We start from the raw sequence: 22,950 nt of genomic DNA, 5'->3' as shown, positions 1-22,950 counted from the left end.
CAAAATAAACTGCCAAAATTGTGTCTAAAATGTAAGTTATCTACTCAGTATTAGCTTTTTTCTTATTGAAATATATGGTATGTATAAGCAAATAGCCTATCACACTTACAAGCAGAACGCTCCTGTTCAATTTATTTTATGGAGTGAATAAAATCTAAATATTAGCTCATATAAGAGTTTGTTTTGATTTCACTGGCTTGAGAATGAACAGTAACACAGACACAATTAAATATTTTTTTGTGTGTTTATTTGTATGTACAAATATGACCACTCTTTCAAAACACTGCCAGCTCACCAGCTGCTTAAAGGTTATTATGATTCAGCTTTATACTCTTTTTCATATCTGTGAGTACAGGAATAACAATGAAGGAAAGATATATCTTTCTTTCTTTATGTACTACTAAATAGTCTTATGTAGTAGAGATGCACCATTTATCTGCAAAATAAAAAAATATACTCTCAGTGACATGAAATGTATTTAATCACTAAACATAATTTCCTTTTTTCAGGTGTATAATGAAAATAACCTGAAAGCATTCACAATTTTATAATCTGAATCCTTTTGTTTTACTCAGCTTCAGTACATTTTATTTATTAATGGTGTGTCAATATTAAAATATATACAATAGAATGAAACTTTGGCAGAAAAAAACAAAGATACACACAAACACATGAAAATACTGACATAAAAGAGTATTGATGAGGACAGACTGGCTCTTATGAGGGAATAACAGCAACAGTGATGGGGAAAAATATATCATCGCAGTCACAGAGCACAAGCATCTTCATTAAACACTTTCTCTTAACATACATTCTTGAAGGACAGCTTCAAATTGTCAGAAAAATGCTGCACAGCTGCTTTTTTTGTTAATATTTCCACTGATAACGATCTAGGCAAAACAAGATAAAATATAAAAAGCATCAATAAGCTTAACAACTCCAACAAAATTCTGTACGTGTATGAAGCAAAATTACTCTAACGGATGTAGGAAACAAACATGTGATCTAAAGTATGTACAGTTTGAAATAATATAAAATAAAACTGGAAGAAAAAACAATCGAAAATACAAAAATATGTTTTGTAATAGCACTGTACAGAAGTATTTGTCAATGGAAACAGAATCTTACATAACCATTGGCATTTTGAGCTACAATTTTAAAACATTTTTAAATGAACAAAAACAATGCCCTTTATTTTTTTCTCTTACTCTTTGAGTGAGAGGTGGACTTGTTTGTAATTGCACCAGGCAATTATTTTAATTTTTTTTAAACAAAAAGTAATAATAGCTGTGAATAGATTCTCTTTTTCTGAAGAAATAGCACTTTTGTCAGTTACTTTTCTTTATGTCTATAAAAGCGTAGCCAATTATGTAATTGTGAGATTTTCAAACAGATACAATACACTTTTTTTTCTCTCTCAGAACAATGTGTTGGTTAGTTTTAAAAATACTTTTCCCCATCTCAGTGTAATATCTGGGGACAATTTTTAAATAAGCCATTTGTACACCGATTCCCCCAGAAAGTGTAAACACTGTATGTTTGTTTGAACATGCCGACACAGCAACATTGGCTCAACCAATGGAGTATTTTGACTGACTAATGGCTGACGAGGAAAACGGTTTGATCATTTTGACCAAAATTGGATCAGATGATCGCTGGACCGCTCAAAAGTTACGCTGAAGCAAATTCAACAATTTCGACCCAAAATTAGATGAGAGGCTGTATCTTGGCAATACTTCGATCTATCGGAAATTTACACTTGGTACACTTCATCGGCACAATGATCTGAGGGCAAATGCCAAATTTGGTTACAGCGTCACCAACAGATCTGAAAATTGTCTATTTTTGAACTGCCGACACAGCCACACGGGCTTAACCAATGGCGTGTGTTCTAGGTGGAATATTTGTTTAAAGTGACCAATGAGAGACAGGGAAACCTATTTGAAAATCTTCTTCTTTTTTTTGTGTGATTCCACCTGGTGACTCCAGTGCTGCAGAAATTACACACTTCCCCTTGAAGCCAAGATCTGAATTATGCTGCATTCTTGAATAAAGCCCCATGGCACACTAACCTGTTTCCAAACATATTACCCCACTTGGCAAACAAAACCATATGAATTGCAACCATAAAAGTGCAGAATCACAAGCAGGGTGTTATGAAATCCACGCTGAAGACACAAATATCTTTTTAATAATGTTTCATAAATCCAGTTCAAATTCATAATATCATGAGGGTTGCATAAAAATGCATTATCCTTTAGAAGAGCGGAGCTGACACAGCAGTTCACTCCTGCTCCAGGTTCATTGTTTGGCATGAGTATCCAGCACCTTTCGCTTTTATCCACAATATGAGCACCAACATCTCCAAGACTTAAAAATCCGAGTCAGCATCCAATAGCTCAGCCTCCATTAAATTGGTTCTGGAGTGTATTGGCACACCCCTCCTGCAATCTGCCCGTGGCACAACGGCAGTCCTGCCAGCATCCATCATAGAAGCCTCCTGTCCAAGGTGCCGGAAAACTCCATTAGGTCGCCATGATGATTGCTGGAAGCAATCTTGCACACTATCTCTTAAAGTCAGGGGATTGGCAAGGGGGAGGCAGGAGGGTTTATTGTGTGAGTATCCCAACCCACCATACCTCTCCTGGTAAGGAAGAGGACATGAAGGCCTGGATTCTGGGAAGGCTCCAGGTAGCATATCCTGTTCCTCCTGCTGCTGTCGCTGCTGCTCCCACAGGTTTGCCACCAGACTCCGATGACTGGGAAGTTTTGGAAGGCGCGGCACTGCACTGGAGCCAAACTCTCTCCGGTGGTAGGCAGGATTCCCTTCGTCCGCTGCTGGTCCCACTGGCCGTATTTCCTTTCTTCTTCCTTTTTTCTTCTTCTTCTTTCTTTTCATCATTTCAGGAGAAATTTCTGCTTCAACCATCCAAAGTTTGTTCCTTCCATCTGGAGGTGGAACTGCATGGGAAAATGCTATTAATTATTGTAGTAAATATAATAAATATTACACAGTATACGGTGTAGTAAAATTATGTTTTATTGTTGTTGTTTTTGTTAAATTCATATGGATTTGGAACAACTTGAGGGTGAGTAAATGATGACAGACTTGCAGTGTTGGGGGTAACGAGTTACAAAGTAACGGATTACAGTAACGATATTACTTTTTTGGGTAACGAAATAAAGTAACGCATTACACTAAAAATATCGGTAACTACACTACTTTACTAGACTATAGGAACGCGTTTTCCTGCGTTACCCAATTCGTGTTTGCCTGCGTGTAAAGCTCTGATCTGTTTGTGCTGCGTGCATGTCTGTCTGTGTGTGTGTGTGTGTGTGTGTGTGTGCGCGCGCGGCACCGTTGTCATAGAGATCGATTTGAGTGACGTAGCTGCTGGTGCGAAGGGGAGCGGGAAATGGAGACGGAGGAGACGGACAGGGGGTTTCGGCCAGTGGCGATATTCACATTTCTTTCAGTTTATTGCTCGAAAGGACCAAAATATTCGCGTGAAATGCACTTTATATGCTCAGGCAGCAAGTACTGGCCATCGGGACTACCGGGAGATTCCCAGTGGGCTGACGTGCCTTTTGGGTCGACATCTCAAATTTTTTTTTTTTTTTTTTTTAACGGACCATAAAACTCGTACATCGGCGGCCCATTCGTTTTGCTTAATTGGCGGCGCTGGGTTAAGTAAGTGCGTGCCGGTGTAATGCATTAGTTAAAAAAAGTATTCGTCAGTTTTTTTTTTTCCTGATAGCTGACCGGCCCATGAAACACCTTGGCCCATTGGATCTTTTCTTGATTGACACTGGGCTGGTCCAATCACATCTTTAAACACCTCCCCCTTTGGGCTTTGAGCGAGCGTACAAGTGTGTCAGTGTGAATCTGTCAAAATAGTCTGAGAGATGGAGAAGAAACGCAAGGAATGTGCAGAGAAAATTAGCGTGAAAAATAGACACAGACCCTTCAAGCAGACACTGTAAACTGTGTCAAAATGTTTTCTGCAGCAGCAGGACCTTCATCAGCTCCCGTGGCTGATGATGAGGATCAGGACAGACATGAGAAAGTGTAGAGCCTGCGGTAAGCAGAACTAACAGTTACTTTCAAAACACTTAGGCTATCCCATACACAAAATAAATACATTTTAAATATATTTTCAGAGTATATTTTGGAATATATGCAAATATTTGAAATTGGCCCAATAAATATATTTCACACCATATTATATCACATCATATATTTTTGTTATATTTCAGAATATATTTCAATGTACTTTTTTTCTGTATGGGTCCCCAAAAGTGTCAAAATATATGTGGCATATATTCCAAATACATTGAAATATATTCTGAAATATAACAAAAATATATGATGTTAAGTGTGAAATATATTTATTGGGCCAATTTCAAATATTTGCATATATTCCAAAATATACTCTGAAAATATATTTCAAATATATTTATTTTGTGTATGGGATGTCATGAGTGTAGGAACCCATTACCCAGTAACACATTATTTCCACATCTGCATAGTTGACGATTACCGTAATTTACTATAAATTTAATGAGACGCGTTTGTAAACCATGTTTTCCATCAAAATAAAAGATCATGTGCTTATATCTCTTTCAAGTATAGAAATTAGTACAAAACTAATTATGAAAGTTTCCTTTATTTTTCAGTGCATTTGTTTTACAATATATGCATATTAGTGTGCTATTATTATTATGGCCAAAATGCCAGGGCCGATTTTTTTTTGTCCCAGTCCAGCCCTGATTATGTGTCTACCACCGCAGACATTTGTCCTTTATCCTGTTGTCTGTGGATTTTACAGTGAGGCATATTTCTTTGTGCAGACATGGATATTGTTCTTTCATATGGTTTTACATGCCATTTTGTATAGGCTACATTTATAAACACTATGCGGACAGGCTAAGTGATGATAGGGCTATGATTTTTGTCCGTATCTACAGGGTAAATTAAGAAATGGGAAAGTAAAGTAATAAGTAGTGAAGTTACTTTTCAAATGCAGTAACTAGTAAAGTAATCTCATTACAATTTACAGAAGTAACTAGTAACTAATTACTTTTTTTGAGTAACTACCCCAACACTGCAGACTTGTCATATTTGGGTGAAGTATCCCTTTAACTATTGATTATATATGAATCAATTATTATTTAAGAACTAGAGCACAAACCAGGCGTTCCGGTGGGTGTCACGGAGATATCCTGCGGTAAAATTGCCCCTCTTCTAGCCACCATCTTGGTCACATGTTGGGCCCATGCAGAAGACATTTCTATTGATGGTTCATTCAGGTCAAAGTTGATACCCGCTGCAAGGGTTTAAATCTGATGTTAGTTATTTGTGTCTTATATGGGTAGCAAAAACAGTTTGTGGAGTATCTTTTAGCTTTCAATATTCTAGCGTACTCCTTAAAGTTGACAAAATGATCTTTAGCACGTAGGAGGAGGTGCTTACCCACAGGTCCCTCATGAGAAACGGTGTGCATGCTGAAGGACAGCTCTTTCTCCGGATCCTTCTGCAGTTCTTTTCGCTTTGAGAATGCCTTGGCAATCATTTTACTCTTCTTAATGCGTTTCGGCTCATCATCACTTCGTCCAATGATTCTTGGAATTGAGAGAAAACAGTTCATATTAGACTTATTTTTTAAAAATGTATTATAACATATAAAATATTATTTAAATAATTATTTGTATGTTTGTTACATACCTGAACCAGGTACGTTTCCAGATAAGGATTGTGGCCTTCGTCCAAACCCATGTGCTCATTGCGATGCCTGTGCCGAACATTGAGAAGAGGTTGATCTTCTCTACCAGAAGACTTGGCCTGTTCTTGATGGCACACTCTGGGATTGGCTTGTTTGTTTGGTGAGCTATGGTGACATTAGCTTCACATCTGTATTAAAAACCACATTTGTTATATGACAGCACTAGTAGCTCTCTACAGTATCACAACCACAGAACACTGTATGGTAGATAAAGTAACACACTGATTGTTCCTGTATGTGTATTATAGAAAAAGAGGACTCACAGTACATATTCTCTGAAGCTTCTTTCCCACTCCGCTTGGTTGAAAAAGTCATAGAAATGGCAGCCGAAAGTGATTAAAACAAAACCAAAGGCCAAGAATCCAAATATACCTGACAAATGAAAAACATTGCAATTTGTCATATAGATAGATGGAATAATTAAATAGCATAATTATATTACGATAGCCGCAGTATAATTACTTACCTCTATTACTGACATTTGTATTGTCATAATTTGGTGTGCTTTTCATTTTGTTATTGATGAAAGCATTACATGCTGTGTGATGTGCAAAGAATTTCAAAAGGAAACCCAAACTTACCAAGCCTCAGCATGGTTTCATTGATTTTACTAGCAGCTTTTTCACTGAGTAGCCCCGGGTGGTTACTCTTAATGGAAAACAATGTCATAACCCCTGGAAAATGAGATTATGGTATCAATCCACATAGATGAATACATCTAGGTAAATCTCTTTATGGCATGTCAAACAGAATGAAAATATATTTCTCACACCTCGTATCAGGAAATAGCCGCCAACGACAAGGACCACACCGATAGGAGCCAGAACAAACCCTGCCCGGTATTTATAGTTCTTATAGCCGACAAAGCAAATGCCGCTAACTGAATCTCCATCCACCTGTGGATTATTTCAAAGTTTCATATATTCAAAATAATCACTGTGAATATGCTGATGTTAACCTTGCAAAAAAATAAGACAAGAGTAGCCTCACCTCTGCAATGGCCAGAATAGCAACAGTCAGTATGAAAGGAATAGACCATGTGACCAGGTGAAAATAGGACGTTTTCCCATAAAGAGGCTGATGGGTGGTGCCCAGGGCTTTGAATGATGTGTGCCAGGCATAAGTCAGCATAACGAACCAAATGACACCAGACATAAGAGAGTAATACACAATGACAAAGATAATCACACATGACAGCGTCTCGGTGGACCTAGAGAAAAATAAGCCATGGAAAATGGGTATTATTCATACAGAAATATTTGGTAAGTGATAATTATATTGCTATTATTGTTCGGTTCAATTACTTTTCTTGGCTATCAAATGTTCCTGACAGTCAATGTTTGTAATATGCAGCGTAACTCATATTTCCTGCAATCCAATCTTTTGGAAGGTGGATTTTCCATTGACTTCATACTTACGTTGGCTCTCCAAGCCGCATAGTGTCGTCGCTTTTGCACACAATCTCCTTTCGGGCTCCATCCATGAACTGAGCGAGCCATCCAATACTTCCGATAAAGAAACACGCGTTGACATAGAAGAGGATCACAGCGGGGTAACGGTTGGAATTCTTCCAGTCAGCGAGAAATGTAGCCTGTGGGAAATTGTAAGCAGGAATAACATTCAAAATTAAAGACTGTAGCCAAAACGTGAGCTGATATCTGTCAAAATACTGCACACCAGGAAGACAGCCAACCTGAGATTACGGAGACCCGTCTTCGCCGGTTCACCTACCAGTGTGAAGAAGGTACATAGGAGAGTGAGTGAGCCGAAGATGGCGATGTAGCTATGCATGTCCGAGTGCTCGTTTTCCGTGAAGAGAGGATTGTTGCACTGGATCCCACAGCCTTCCACGTCCTTGTACCAACTTGCCTGGATGTCAGTTTTGACAAGGGGTGCCTCACACTGTCCTGATGTGTTGAATTTGATCTTCTGGACCTCATTCTGAAAGCCAAAAGTCAATTTGGTCACATCACAGGCAATTCAGACCATTTTGGGCGTAACCAAAAATGGATGACTTACCTGGCAACCCTTAGGGAACTGCTCCTTGTTTTCACACTTGAGGAAGTTGGGCCAGCCCCTCTCCCGCTCCACAATACTGCAAGGTTTGCGTGTAGCTTGGCACAGGTGTTGGCTGGGCAGTTCGACCTTTCCATTCTCACACTTTGGCATGTAAACGGCACACAGCAACGGCTGAATGACGGCCCAACAGCGAGGAGCATTTCTCAACCCTGGGCACAAGAGATTGAGAGATTAGACGTTAATTGTCTGAGAAAATAGTGTCTAATTCTCATTAGCTGTCTGGTTAAGATCCTGATGGTTTGTCAAAGTAATATTTATATAAATAAATCAGGATATTTAGTTAGGTTCAAAAGCATTGAGTGGATATTTAAATATCTGGTAGTTTTTCTTTTTCGTATGTCAATTGGCAATGGACTTTCAGGAACAATACTGAGAACTTTGGGATTAAGGTGTGAATGTGACAGGAAAGGTGTGGATTGGTCATTATGGGGTACTTGAGGAAAATTAAGAACAGGATGGCATTAATAACTGATGCAAAAGTCATCTAAGAATGTAATTTAATCATTCACAATTAATTTAGTTTAATACACTGTAAAAAATGATATGATCAATAAGTTATGACAATGCTTGCACATGCTTTGACTGATCAAAATAAGTTAAGCAATTTTCCATTTTTTATAAGTTATACAAGATTCAACTCATTTTTTAAAGTCAGTTTAGTGTAATTTAAGTTAAAAAGACTTAAACATCCAAGTTGATTGTACTTAAAAATTTAAGGCAGCAACTTTTTTTTACAGTGTGTAGGCCTATGCCAAAATCTTTATGGCAAAGTTAATATTATTTATGTTCTGCAACCAATTTGCTTAGGATACATTCTGTTCAGCAATATTAGGCTTTCTTATGCAATAGGTTTCAAAACTGACATACAATCGAAAAACTTTAATCATGCCAATTTTATTCAAGTGTACAATAACTAAAATAACTTAATTAGCTTTAAAGGGGGGGGAAGGTTATTTCACTGCATTTATGCATTATATAGTAAAACAGTAACTTACCAGACCACATGGCCAGTTTCTCAAAGGCTTCCTCCTGAGTTTCTGAGTCTTCAGCCAGAATTAGAGAAGTGTGTGTGTACGGCAAAGGTGAACCTAGGCATGTATTGTACTTTAGCACTTCGCAAGTGGTCGATTTCTTACAAAAGTCGTTGGATACCGTTTCATTAGGGTGCAAGATGACCGCCCGAGCGACCATAGAGGTGGCTGCCCAGATCCAAAGCATCCAAAAGCTTCCAACAATGGAGCAGAGGCGCCTGGAGGACATCTTGGGAGACGCAACAATGTATCGATGTTTCATCAAATGTTTCCAATTAAACTCTCGTTCTCCACTCGCGCGCAATGCGCTTGAAGGTTTCAAACAAAGCCACAGTGTGAATATTTGACAGATTCCCGATTCGACATTTCTCCCAGTTAAAAGAAATGTCTTTTCGTCCGATTCCAAAGTTTTTTATGCCTCTTTTCTCGCTCACATACTACTGAAAATCTCGTCATCATACAAATGCGGTGCGTAAAAGTTCTAAACAAAAGAATCTTTTTAAGCTTCAGCGCAAAGTTTAGCTCAGCTCCGTTTTTCCTTACTCTAAAATGTTGAAGAAACCAAATAGCGTTCACCATCCCCCACTTTTGTGATGGAGGAAAAAAAATGTTGCCTTGAAAAGTCTGGGACTGGGACTGTAACTTGATCCTGGGGCTGCGCGCTCCGTCCCCCTTCAGCGCGTCCCCGCGCCCCCAGTTTACAGCAAAACCAGAGAGCGAGAAATGTTATCAAAACTCATCTGCCCATCGGATGGAGACCTGAGATCCAGTAATACTAAAATATCTTTCACTTTCAAAAGAATCTTTTTTTTTTCTTGTCTCTGGTATGCACACACACACACACACACACACAAATAACAAAAACTTCTTCTCCCCTCCCATCCCCCTCATGCTGGGGAAAAGCAACCCATGCCAGCCTATAGAATATTTACATGCTTCACTCATACCTTCCCTCATGTCCGATATGATCATTTTTTACTTATCTTCCTTTTGTCATTTTTCTTCTAGCTATATGAGAAATAAATAATGAGAACAATTTTAAGTGTACCCTGAAAGTGGTAGGCTATGATCAAAAAAGTTTATTTAATATATAACATAAATAAATCACTGTAAAAAAAAAGAAGTTGCTGCCTTACATTTTTAAGTACAATCAACTTGGATATTTAAGCCATTTCAACTCAAATTACATTAAACTGACTTAAACTTGAATGTTGTATAACTTGTAAAAAAAAAAAGTTGAAAATTAACTTATTTTGATGAGTTAAATATGCAAAACATAAGTTGTCATAACTTATTGATTTTTTTTTAGTGTATGTTTATATTTATATATGTTTTGTTTTTTGCTAAATATCTCTCTTATAATTGTTTAAATCATATTTTTGGTTATTTTGCCTTTATTCTCAGATTCACATTAGAAAAAAAACATGCTTTGGTAAATCATAATTATGTCATAAATAGTCATAATTATGACATACAAATCTACATTTTATATCACAATTATAATATTATGACTAAGTATCTCAGTTTCGACTTAAGTATTTTTAAAACTTCAACTTTTCATCTTTTCACATTTTTATGACTGCATCTCATAATTTTGACCTTATGATTTACCAAAGCATGATTCTTTTTGGTAAGTTGTGGAAAGGGGCTTTCATAGTGATGAGAGAGGAACAGGATGTTGTCAATTCAATATACACACAAGTGTAATGATGGTTAAAAATCTTGGGTGTGTGATTCACAACACTATAGTGAAGAACGCAATGCACAGGATAGACAATTTAAACTAACGCACAATATACGACATAGACAGTCATACAAAATGTACTTTAAACACTTTCACCTGGAGTGTCAATAGTGAAATCTTGCATTGTAGACTAAAACAACAACAACAACAACAACAAAAACAGGACTTTTATGTTGGTGATGTACCTTTAGGACACTTTGCAGCATGTTTACAGTGATTGTGATTCATGACTGAGTTCATCCCATTTAATCATTTCAAATCGTAATCGACCTTATTCCCATGGTTCCAATTTGGCCGTTGCGATGGAAACTAAACAGAATTCTCAAGGGAGGAGAATAAACTTTGTGTAGTTTGGTGTATGTAGACAGCAGCACTTGTTGGTGTGGATGTGGTTGGTAAGCTATGCTGCATGTTCCCAGCACAGGGCCTCCTTAAAAAGCCCGTCTAACATGGCTGCTGTAGAATGAGCCAGAGAGAGGCACAGACCGGGGACCACACACAAACACACGCTCAAGCTCCAAATGGGAGAGCCTGGCCCGAAAAGTCCTCCCTCTCTTTCTCTACACACACAGTTTATTGCTTTCCTCCTATACACTGACATAAAATACCTCTGCAGTGTTTTCACATTTCATGTTTCCCCCCACACTGGCCTTTAAACAACATTAACAAACTGAAGGTGTCTGCCACACTGTCTGTTTGGATTTCCAAATGAGTTTTGGATAAAAGCCTCATGAAATACCGGCTCTCGGCTGTTCTCAGTACGCTGCACTCTTGGTTTCTCTGCTGAGTGCTCTGCACCTGGTATGCATTTCCTACCATGTCTATGAATGCGTCTTTGTAACATGTGTTAGACTAAAACTGACCACCAATAAAATCCCTGAGCATCCATGTGCAACACCGGCTAATGAAACGGGGGAATCAATTGCGTGCTTTTGTATATTTGGATCCTTATAGCTGTGAATAATAATAATATTTCATTTTGTTCAAATAAAATATACATATTTATTAATTATAATAATTATAATTATAATACCGGAAATAACAATATTAATACAAAACAGAAAATTAAAATTTCATTTAGTTATATCTATATATATCTATATCTATATCTATATATACTGTATATTCAACCTCAGATGTTCATGATATCTGCCAAAACAAGGTTGTTTTTAAAAATGTCCATACTGGAAATGTTATGTGACACTCATAAAATATCCCAAAATAGTTTTATTGACCTATTGATCTTTAGTGCGCTTACACAATATTTATAGAAACATTCTGATTCATAAATTATCATACAAATGACCTTTTATCTGAAAACATGACTGCCTGTTCTTAAGCCTAGTTTTTCTTATGCAAAAGCCCGTCCATGTCAGTCACTTCAGGCAGCAAAGAGTTTTCTACAGAAACCAGTTTCTCCAGTTTCATCTCCAGGGGTCTGAGTGATGTTGTTGGTTGTAATTCTGTAGTTTAATTTGATCCTGAATTTGATTCATGAGGATCTGAGAGAGGAGGATCCCAACCAGCTGAAAAAGAGAAGAGAACAGGCTGTCAGTTCAAACTAAATCTAGATGCTTAAAGATGCTTGAATATAGATTTATAGATGCTTAAATACAAATGCATAATGCAGCCTGTTTGAAATCGGACTAAATCTGCTCACCCACCTTTGACATTATTTCATTTTTCAACTTTTATTTAATTTTAAAGTTGCGATTAAATCAACAGACAATTATAATTTTTTATGGAATATTGCAGTATTTATATTGAATTAGCTGTGCACATAATTTTTTTTTAATTCATGTGCCCTTGTTATCTTTAAGCGAAATAACTTCCCCTTCCTCTTGCAGCGACCTCTTTTCTCTTCTCTGATGATGTGTTTTTGTTGTGAGGGCAGGACAGTAACCGGTCACTCACATGACGTCACAGCAATAGCAAACCAAAACCATCCAATCAATTGTCCCACCCTACATTTTTTTCTTTTTTCGAGAAGCCATTTTATTCACGTCACAATAGGGCAGAAAAGACTATAGCAACTTCCCTTTCATGCCAACTTTAAGCAGATTGCCCTCTAATCCCATATCAGGGGTTACCTGTGGGATGGCCAGGCCCAGTGCGATGCCTCCCAACAGAAACAGGTTACTGTGGATCCAGTTCACCACATTATCAATGCAGCCATTGGTATTGATGAAGGCACCAGCTGCATCATATTTCAGCACCTGCATCCCATGACCACACATGGTATTTATAACACTCTGATAAAACAGACAAAAGGCAAGGTGGTATTAGGAGGAGGGACATTTAATATATTATTAATATATTTATAATATTATAATTAAATACAACAATTTAATATATTAATTCTTTATAATATATTTATAATTAATACATTTATATGATATTTGAATATATTCAAATGTAATTATATATTATTGAATATATTAAAGTATATTACATATATCATATTTAAAAGTACAAACATACTTTTTTGAGCCCGATTACAGAAACAATTTATTGTGTTTACATGTGTATTTATGTCCCTACAACTGTGAATAATAATAATAATAATAATAATAATAATTCCTTCAGTTAAATTAATAATAATAATAATAAATATAGCTGCAAGCAGCAATTACCGGGGCCAAGCAGAATAAGACGACAAGACATGCCAAAATGTCTGAAAGTGTCAGACCAACTGCAACAATGAGCAATTAAAGACATTTAAAGAGGATTTTAGACGAAATGGCTGAAAAATCATAGAAACAGTCAATAAAAATATGATTTAATGCATTATCACTTTTGACCAATAGGTGGCGCAGTTACAAAACTGATGTGATGTGGTCAGAGTGAAGTGACAATGACACATACAAAGTTTGGTGTCAATATGTCAAGGCATTGCAGAGATAAAGCCTGAATAGTGCTATTAGCATCATGCCTCAACTTTGCTGCTGCGCTATACGAAAACGGTTTGGTCTACCCACACGAAATCCATAACTTTGAGTCGGCACAGTCTGGAGATGATACGATTCGATTTTGGTGAAAATCGGACAAACGGTCTAGGAGGAGTTCGAAAAAGTAGGTTTTGAATGAAAATCAAGATGGCGGACAGGAAGTTTGGCCAAATAAGGTAAACTTGGTATCTATGTTCTCGGCTTGACCCAAGGAATCTATTAAGACCAGTGGCATTTCAGTAGCCAGATTTATTCAAAAGTTATTAGCCTTTTTGTAAATGTTGTTATAAGTTTTGACCACTAGGTGGCGCTGTTTCGAAATATTTTGAATACCTTTAGGGGATGATGCTGATGGCACATTCTGAGTTTTGTAATATTACACTAATGCATTTGTTTAGTATAGCACTTTATTTCACAAAACTGTATTGAAGTCAATGGGAATTTCATGTTTTGTTCTATTATAGCGCCACCAAGAGGCTCAGTCCCACAATTTTTTTATGTGTCCTCAGAGTGAGCCCATACATATGTGTGTCGATTTTGGTGAAAATATCTCAATTCGCTTCAGAGTTATAGACATTTATATGAAAAAACACGTAAAAAATGACTGACACATGACTTTGATTGGAATTTACTACCCCTAAACATCAATATTATCGCATTTGGGCATTGGCGTATAGCTATCGACCTATGTTTCCAAACTTCTGACGGTAGTTTCGTCTCGATCGGACAAACGGTTTCGAAGATATAGCCAAATGTTTTTTAAGCGCTAAATCACAACGCTACACAAACCGTGAGGCGAAACCTAGCATGTTTGGTATCGTTGGACTCGGCAAGGATTCAGAAGTCTAATGAGATGAGTTTGGTGAAAATAAGTCAACCACACCCAAAGTTATAAGCATTTGAAAAAAAAAATTCACCACTAGGTGGCGCTGTTTCGAAACTTCTCACGCTCCTTCAGAACATCGTGCTGATGACCCATACCAAGTCTCGTAACAATCCGTTCATGCGTTCTTAAAATACAGCATTTTAGCACAAAATTCAAAATGGCCGACAGTCAAAATGGCCGATATGGTAAAATTTTATATCAGTCGACTCGGCATGTTGACCTGAATCTAACGAGACCAATTTTATGATTTTTGGACAAACCATTCAGAAGTTATAAGCAAAAATAGCCATTTTTCATATCTCCGGACCAGTAGGTGGCGCTGCGCCGAAACGCAGCATGTAGCCTCAGGTCATGCTTGTGATGACATGTACCAATTTTGGTCTGAATCCGATAAAGCGTTGCGGAGATACAGCCCTACGACTGTTTTCGCAAGCGCTATGTAAAATGTGTTCGAGCGTTATTCGAAAACGGTTTGACGAATCAATTTGAATTCCATAACTTTTTGTCAGCACTGCCTGAAGATGATCTGGTTCAATTTTCGTGCAAATCGGACAAACCGTCTAGGACGAGTTCGAAAAAGTAGCTTTTTCAGCACATTCAAAATGGCGACCATATTTATAAGCCGGAAAATGACGTCATATGGTGCAATCGAATCGGCATGAGCTCAGGAATCAGAGGAAAAAAGAATTTTGTTGATTGGCCTTACGCTTCAAAAGTTATTAGCATAATAAAAGTGAAACTTTGGACAGGTGGTGGCGCTAGAGGGAGTGACTTAGAAACACCAAAATTGGTGTATTTAATGTTGGGACTGTCCTCTATCAGAATGTCAAACCAAAACAACTTTCCCGCAATCGGTTCTATGGGCTGCCATAGACTCCCATGGCGGAAGAAGAAGAATAATAATAAGAACGGGAACAGATACAATAGGTGCCTCCGCACCTTCGGTGCTTGGCCCCTAATAATAATAATATTATATATATATATATATATATATACACACTGTATATATATATATATATATATATATATATATATATTCTCAATTCTCAATCTCAATTATAATAACTATAATAATAACAACAACATATATAATATTTTTATTTATTTATATTCATAGTTACATTTGAATAAAAACACCACAGAATATATAGTATTATAATATTTAATATATGTATATAATTATATTTTAATATATTCAACATTTAAATATATAATATTGAATAAATATCAGGGCCCGTATTCATAAAAAATCTTAATGCAAAGAGTAGCTCCTAGTGACAAAATTCGAAGAAAATTCTTAGAAATGTGGACGTTTACTCTTAAAATTAAAGAAAAAATCCTAGTAAAGAAAAAATCCTAGTAAAGAAAAAAGTAATTCAGAAAGCATCTTAACCCTTAAAAGAGGTCTTAAGGTCAAAATTGTTAGGAGCACGGACGAGGACTTTTAAGAGGCTTAAGAGTTTCTTTAGCAGAGGAGAAAATGTCAGAAAGACGAAGAGGGAGAAGAAATGTGTTGCAGACAATGTATAACAGTGAGTTAATAAGACGGTATAGATTAGATCGTGCAGGGATCATGTTTGTGACAGATCTTATTAGAGACACGCTAATATCTCCGATACAGCGCATATGCCATAGCGCCAGAAATTAAAGTAATCACTACATTACGATATTTGGCAACTGGGAAAATTCCATGTTTGATACATTAAAACCAACATTCAAACCACCACTTAAATAGACATGCCAGCAATCAGTGTAATTGGAAAGAGTGGAACAATTTTTATTTCATTCTAAGCCAAGCAAATACCTTATAGGAAATTAACAGCATGGTAAATAAAAATAAAAAGGATTTATATACACGGGGTGGTAGTGGCGCAATGGATAAGACACATGCCTTTGGTGTGAGAGACCCGGGTTCGAATCCACTGTGAGACACCAATGTGTCCCTGAGCAAGACACTTAACCCCTAGTTGCTCCAGAGGCGTGCGACCTCTGACATATATAGCAATTGTAAGTCGCTTTGGATAGAAGCGTCAGCTAAATGAATAAATGTAAATGTGTGTGTGTGTGTGTGTGTGTGTGTGTGTGTGTGTGTGTGTGTGTGTGTGTGTGTGTGTGTGTGTGAGAGAACGGTCAAATAGGAAAAATTACGTATGTAATCACTACTTAAAATCACTTTTTTTCCCCTTCTTGGACAACCAACCAATCACAGTCGTCAAAAGATTGTGTCATACATAGCAACGGGGTCAACCCCGCCTCCTCACTAAGATGAAAGTTTTTGTCTTTTCCTTACTCAGAGTTGCTCTCAGATCGGTCCCGAATTGCTCTTAAGCTAAGACTCCTACGTAAAAGTTTTTAAGCTAAATTAAGAGTTTTCTGAGAGGATTCTTAGAATCTTTATGAATACGGGCCCTGGTCATAGTGGAGATAAAACTACATACAGCATCAAACAAATATCTTTTTTTGGAGGCCCTTTCTCACCTCCTCTTTGGAGAGCAGGCAGCAGGAGAAGGGTACAGAACAGCGCTCTCTGCTCGGGTTCCCTTCTGAACAATTGAAGTACATGTTCTGAGACCAATCCATGTAAGAGATCCCCCCGCAGCAGTTAAACTGATCATAACACAAAACAGAAACATCATTACCAGCCATTACAAATTATTATTATGCATTATATACATATATACATTACCCTGACCTGTTTTTGTCCATAGTCGATGAGGTTCTGTAGGTCTAAATCATCCCTGTAATGCTTGATGGCATTGTCAACCATTTCTGTAACTTTGCCCCGTGCCTGTAATGGATAACTTAAATTGAATTATTTATTAAATGATTTATTAAAATGGTCATTTAAAGAGCTGATTCTTTTGGTCAATTGTTGTTGTTAGCTAAAGGTGTAGTTCACCCAAAAATGTCATAATTTACTCACCCTCATGTTGTCCCTGTATGAATCTGATGAGCACAAAAGAAAATATTTGTAAGAATGTTGGTAATCAAACCTACTGTATTTCCTACTATGGAAGTCAATGGGTGCCATCAACTTTCTGGTTACCAACATTCTTCAAAATAAGTTATTTTGTGTTGAGGGTGAGTAAATCCTTTTTGGGTGAACTATCCCTTAATTACACTGGAAGGTGGCAGACACTAGAGGGCGCATCGTGTCAACTAAAAACCCAAGTTCACTTTAGCTCTAAAAAATGGATTTACTCAAGCTTGCTTTGTTGTAGCATTGACATTAGCCTACTAATCTGATTCATGATGCTTTTTTACCTTGTCTGAGAACACAAAACCCAGAACACCAGCCACTAGCTGCAGCAGAAAGATGATAGTCAAGATGATGCAGAACTGCAAGGGAATCAGAGTTTGCTATTAGCGTTTGCTTTGTATTGGACATTTTCTATGTAAAATGTATGTTGTTTGATGCTGTATGTCCACTAATGAGCAACTTTGTCCTGATTAAAAATCTACCAAGACTATTATGAAAACACTGATGCACATATAATGTAGCCAAATTCTGATGTACCATTCTCAAAATCATCTAAAAATGCCAAAGAAACTGTCCTGTCCTGATGTGACACTTTTGATCAGGCAGCTGGTGTTATTACTGACCGTCTGCAGTAAGCATATGTTCTCCCTCAGAGAACCCACACAGCCACAGAACGTGATGAAGAACATGAGAACGCCCACTATCATCAGTAACAGAGCAGGATCCACTGTCAGACAGGCCAGCACTGTCTCTGCTGAGCAAAACAGAGCAGACCAGATAGATATATAGAAAACATTTTTGTGGCATACTTACACTAAGGAGAGATAAATGTTATCTATAATATTGTATGTATACTACCGGTCAAACATTTGGAATAATTTAAGTCATTTGAAGTTTATTATGTTCACTAAGGCTGACAAAAGTACAGCTAAAGCAGTGTTATTGTGAAATATTATTAAAATAAAAAATAAAACTGTTTACTGTTTAACATGTAAGTGCCATTACGTCTTTAATGTTATATGATCATTCAAAAATCATTCTAATATGCAGATTTGGTGCTCAGTAATTATAAATTATTTTAGCGCTCAATGTTTTATAATGGGTCTCATTATTAATGTTGAAAACATTAATATGTGCGTGGAAACCAATATTATTATTTGTTTCAGAATTCTTTGATGAATTGAAAGTTAAAAAAAGTTATTTTATTTGAAATAAATCTTTTGAAAAAGTCTTTACTATCATTTTTGAATAATTGAATGTGTCCTTGCTGAAAAGTTTTAATTCTTTTGAATGGTAGTGTATCACATCACAAAAATATTAAGCAGCACGACATTGATAATAATAATGTTTCTTCAGCAGAAAATCAGATCACAGGAATAAGTAACATTTTTAAATATATTAAAACAGACAACAGTTATTTAAAATTGTAATAATATTTCACAATATGGTTTTACTTTATTTTACTATATTGCAGCCTTGGTGAGCATGAGAGACTTTTCTTTCAATTATTCCAAACTTTGACTGGTAGTGGTAATTTACTGGTAATTTTATTTATAAAAGTTTCACTTTATCTCGGTAACTCATATATTACTGGACACTTTCAATCATGGAATCAATTATTAATGGCTGACTTTCTACAATGGCACTGGTTACTTAAAACTATTGCTTTTGCAATATCAGACTGCGTGAACCTTTAATGTCAAGTGAATGTGTATGTTGATAAGGCTATGAATGGCACTAACATGAGGCAAGTTTCCAAATATTCTTTTTTATACTTGTTAGATTAAACTAGTTTATGAAATAACATTTGTAATGTACTTGTCCATTGCTTAGTTGCTGCTTCTACACCAAAAACTGCATATGTTAGCAGCATCACCATATAAAATAGCTGAAATGCCTAGGAAGAAACCTACATAAATAGATATCTGAGGACGTAAACGCGGTAAAACAAGTAAACACACTTACCGTGTTTAACTAGCCTGGAATAAACTCCGATTGATATCAGGAACAGTGCAATTATCTATAACAGAAAGATAAGGAGTGAGTCTGTATGTTAAAACAGATGTTGTACAGAAACAGAATGGCATTCCTCTCCAGGGTGTGGCAGGATAACATCATTATTCATCGGTTTTCCTAAATATAAAAGGATTTAAGTGTGTAAAATGCTTGACTAAGTAAAGTAAAGACAAAAAAAATAAAAATAATTCAGAGGGGAAAATGTTACAGGTCTTCACATTTTAAAATTATACACAGCATCAGCACGTGTGAAAGTTCATGAGAAGAAAAGAGCAGAGGAAATTCTATATTAAGAAGTGAAGTCACTTTCAAGGTTCATTCACTCTCCGTTTCTCACACAACTGAAGGTCCCAGTTTGTCTGACACAATGTAGCCCCCTTTCTCTGACACAGCTATCCGGTTACTACGAAACTCCAAATAGTTTTTCTCTGAGAAAGCTGTGTAGACTGAGATCACTTCAAAGCCAGAAAAAATCCTAGTCGTTGCCTGGAGGAGCTTTTTAATAATGCATTTGAAAAGTACTTCAATTGGTCTAACTCAAATTATTTAGGTTTATACATTATACAAATAAAGGTTAAATAATAATTTAATTTATGAAATAATAATAATAATTTTATTGAAGCTCATACTGTATTATACAATTTTTATTGAAAATTAACAATTAACATTTTTGTTTTAGTCATTCCAAGAATCCAAGCAGTAATCATTTAAAATATGTGAATTTTGTGAATTTTTTGGTCATACGCCATAAAAGGAAGGAAACAAGCTCTCCGGGACATGGGGAGATGATCTAAGATGCTAGGTTGAACATTTGCACATTTCCTGTAACACCCACAAAACTGTAATAGGCTTCTCGTAAAGGTTTCACAAAGGTGAAAGCTTTAGCTTTGAATCAGTCCAGATTTGGGTTTGGAGATTTTCTACAATGCATTGAGACCCCGTAGAAACTGCTCAGTAGTATTATACTGCATTATGTAAAAAAGTGAGTTGTTCTTGAGGCTTTCAGCAAGAAATCTCCTTAGGTATTTCCATGTGCATATTTGCACCAGCAAGCATGCAGTACACTCTTATAGCTAAAATCAACTGACTTCTACTTAACCGATTGCGTCCACTTTCATTGCTAGAATGTTCTTGATGCCCTTCTGCAAACAACTAAAGTAATTATCCAAGACTGTTTTAAATATTTTGGGTGTCTGATTCTCCCTCTGAAGAGGCGATATTCATTTAGGTCTATTATTAAGTAAATGCTACAGGGCAACAAATAAAAGAAGCATGGGGCCTCCACTCGTCCAAACACCCTGCATGGCTCTATCAGCATATGAATCAATGAGACCCGCTGCTTAGCAACAGCCTCAAGTTCGGAAAAGTTTGGGAAAGTAAACTGGCAGTATCAAGAACGTCACAAAAGAGGGTTTTGTTGATGAGGTCTAATATGAACTCATTATTATTCCAGCAAGACCTTATCACGCAGCAGGGGCAAAACGCAGACAGTTCCATGAGTGTAACTCAGTACATCAAGTCAAGATCAAACAGGTTAGGCTATGTTGTACAATGCGTCATGAACTGTTCAGAATTTATACAGAGATAGATAGCCTGCGGTGCTGTAATACACATTGCTGTTGAGACATGCTCATGGGTGATGTTTTCAGGATTTGTTCATACCTAATACCATGAATGCAGGTCTGTCTTTATGAATATACATAAGTCAAGTTGCTTTTAAAACACTGACTTGATCATCATTCAGTCTGCAAGTGAACTAAGTACATCTGTTTGTATATGAAAAGCTTGCCTGGTGTTTGAGCATGTAAAAGGGGGAGTTTCAAAAGTCATTTGGTAAAGCATTAATCATTAAACCTCATCATGTGAGAAGTTAAAAATGCAGCTCTAGTATGCAGTATTTAGTCTCTGTTCTTATATAATAAAAAATAAAAAACCCAGAGTGTAAAAAAAAAAGGCAGGCTATTTAAAAAAAATATTTTGTATGTGATATAATATAATATAATATAATATAAATAACATATAATTTAATAATTTAATAAAATAATTAATAATATAAAATCTATCATATAAATCACAAGAATATAATATAATATAATATCGTGTATGTAAAAGTTAGAAGCACTTACCCAAAATAGCATGTTAAAGAAGAAAAGTAAATATTTCACCACTGGACTGACGAAAGTGAACTCCTCGTCTTTTTTTTTGGCTGATGGCATGATTGAAGGTTTGTGATGTCTCAGTCTCACCTACAAACAAACCTTCAGCGTTCATGTAACTTTATCTATCTAGATTTTCATCCTGCTGAATCAAATCATCCACTCGACTTTTTCTAAAACGACTCGTCAAGTCTCTCGATGTTTATTAATCTCGCTCGAGCGACTAAAATCACAAGAACGCACTGCATTGAATCCGGGCTTGTTGACTCAAAAGGTATTTCCTGATTTCGCTTTGAGAAAGCCGGTCGTATGTGCGGTATAGAAGCACCAGTGGGCGTTTCCTATTTACTTTTCCAAAGAATCATCATGTGTGAGTGAGTGCGTTTGAATCTTTTTCAAGTTGAGAACAATACTATATTCTATTAGCATTATATCCTCCTGAGACAAATTTTTTTTATTTAGTTTTTTTTTCTTCATGTCATCACATTGTTTATAGCATAAGAAACAAATGGTAAAAAAATAATAATAATAAAAAAAAAAATGTTTGGACTCAGTTGTTTTAAAAATTAAAATGACATGAAATTATATGTATAGGCAAAAACAATGGGATTTTTTTAAACAAAAATTTTTATCACCAATAAATGTTGGGGTTTCAGGATTGATTTTAATAAAAAATTCTATAAAGATGTTTCTCAACTATGTTATGAAAGATATAACGGAATGAATTGATACACCATTTAACTTTATGCAATATGTGGGTAAAATGGCCATAAATTAATATTCCCATTTAATGCAATGTATCTATACACTGTATCTAATGTGCACAATAATGTGTTCTTGGAGCAACATTTAATGAAAAAAGAAGTGTAATAATTGGAGTAATAATTAGCAACATTTTAATAATAATATCTAATATTTCATAGGAATATTGATGTATAACTTATTTCCATATTCACTTGTTGTGTCTCCCAAAATGCCTGATAAACATGATTTAAGTCCTGATGTCCTCTACAGTGGATCTGTAACAGAAAGTCTTTTTTTTTTTTTAACCCCATAACCTTTTCCTGAGATGTGTTTAGTACAGTCCACTGCAATTCACAAGGCCATAGTAAAACACACTGGATTTGACTGATGTTGCTGGTGTAGTAGGCCAAAGTTGGCAAAGCAGTGGTATAAACATTACAAACCCTGCACACTACACAAGATGAACTCATGATGACATTCAAGGGTCATTCCATGAAAACTGTTGCCTTACCCACAAAAGTCTATTCCTAGGTCCCAGGAGGATATGCCCACTCTATAAGCATAAGGCACTTTTTATTCTCCT

The 22,950-nt window shown here is 36.3% G+C and overlaps 2 protein-coding genes across 3 annotated transcripts; both read right to left on the bottom strand.

The window, feature by feature from the left end:
- Nucleotides 1-230: 230 nt before the first annotated feature.
- On the bottom strand, nucleotides 231-9,684 carry smo (smoothened, frizzled class receptor). The gene is made up of 12 exons (XM_082166887.1): nucleotides 8,858-9,684; nucleotides 7,803-8,011; nucleotides 7,515-7,724; nucleotides 7,202-7,374; nucleotides 6,774-6,993; nucleotides 6,556-6,679; nucleotides 6,365-6,457; nucleotides 6,047-6,155; nucleotides 5,726-5,911; nucleotides 5,474-5,622; nucleotides 5,193-5,327; nucleotides 231-2,961 (listed from the first exon to the last, which is right to left on the bottom strand). Exons 1-12 carry the CDS (start codon nucleotides 9,153-9,155, stop codon nucleotides 2,372-2,374), a joined length of 2,496 nt encoding a protein of 831 aa, XP_082023013.1. The 5' UTR covers nucleotides 9,156-9,684; the 3' UTR covers nucleotides 231-2,371.
- A 2,162-nt stretch (nucleotides 9,685-11,846) lies between these two features.
- Nucleotides 11,847-21,927, bottom strand: tspan33a (tetraspanin 33a). Of its 2 annotated transcripts, none has more exons than XM_082166186.1 (8): nucleotides 21,594-21,927; nucleotides 19,417-19,471; nucleotides 18,075-18,205; nucleotides 17,736-17,810; nucleotides 17,164-17,259; nucleotides 16,950-17,078; nucleotides 12,728-12,889; nucleotides 11,847-12,163 (listed from the first exon to the last, which is right to left on the bottom strand). In XM_082166186.1, the coding sequence occupies exons 1-8, from the start codon at nucleotides 21,681-21,683 to the stop codon at nucleotides 12,062-12,064; spliced, it is 840 nt and encodes a 279-aa protein (XP_082022312.1). In that variant the 5' UTR covers nucleotides 21,684-21,927; the 3' UTR covers nucleotides 11,847-12,061. The 2 variants fall into 2 exon arrangements, with proteins under 2 accessions (XP_082022312.1, XP_082022313.1); XM_082166187.1 differs by having other exon boundaries at nucleotides 18,075-18,202; nucleotides 21,594-21,926.
- Between the last annotated feature and the right edge of the window lie 1,023 nt (nucleotides 21,928-22,950).

Source organism: Leuciscus leuciscus, assembly GCF_965113295.1.
Source record: "Leuciscus leuciscus genome assembly, chromosome: 4".
Taxonomy (NCBI): Eukaryota; Metazoa; Chordata; class Actinopteri; order Cypriniformes; family Leuciscidae; genus Leuciscus; species Leuciscus leuciscus.
Note: the sequence above shows the minus strand (reverse complement) of the source record. Positions and strands in the feature narration are given on the sequence as shown.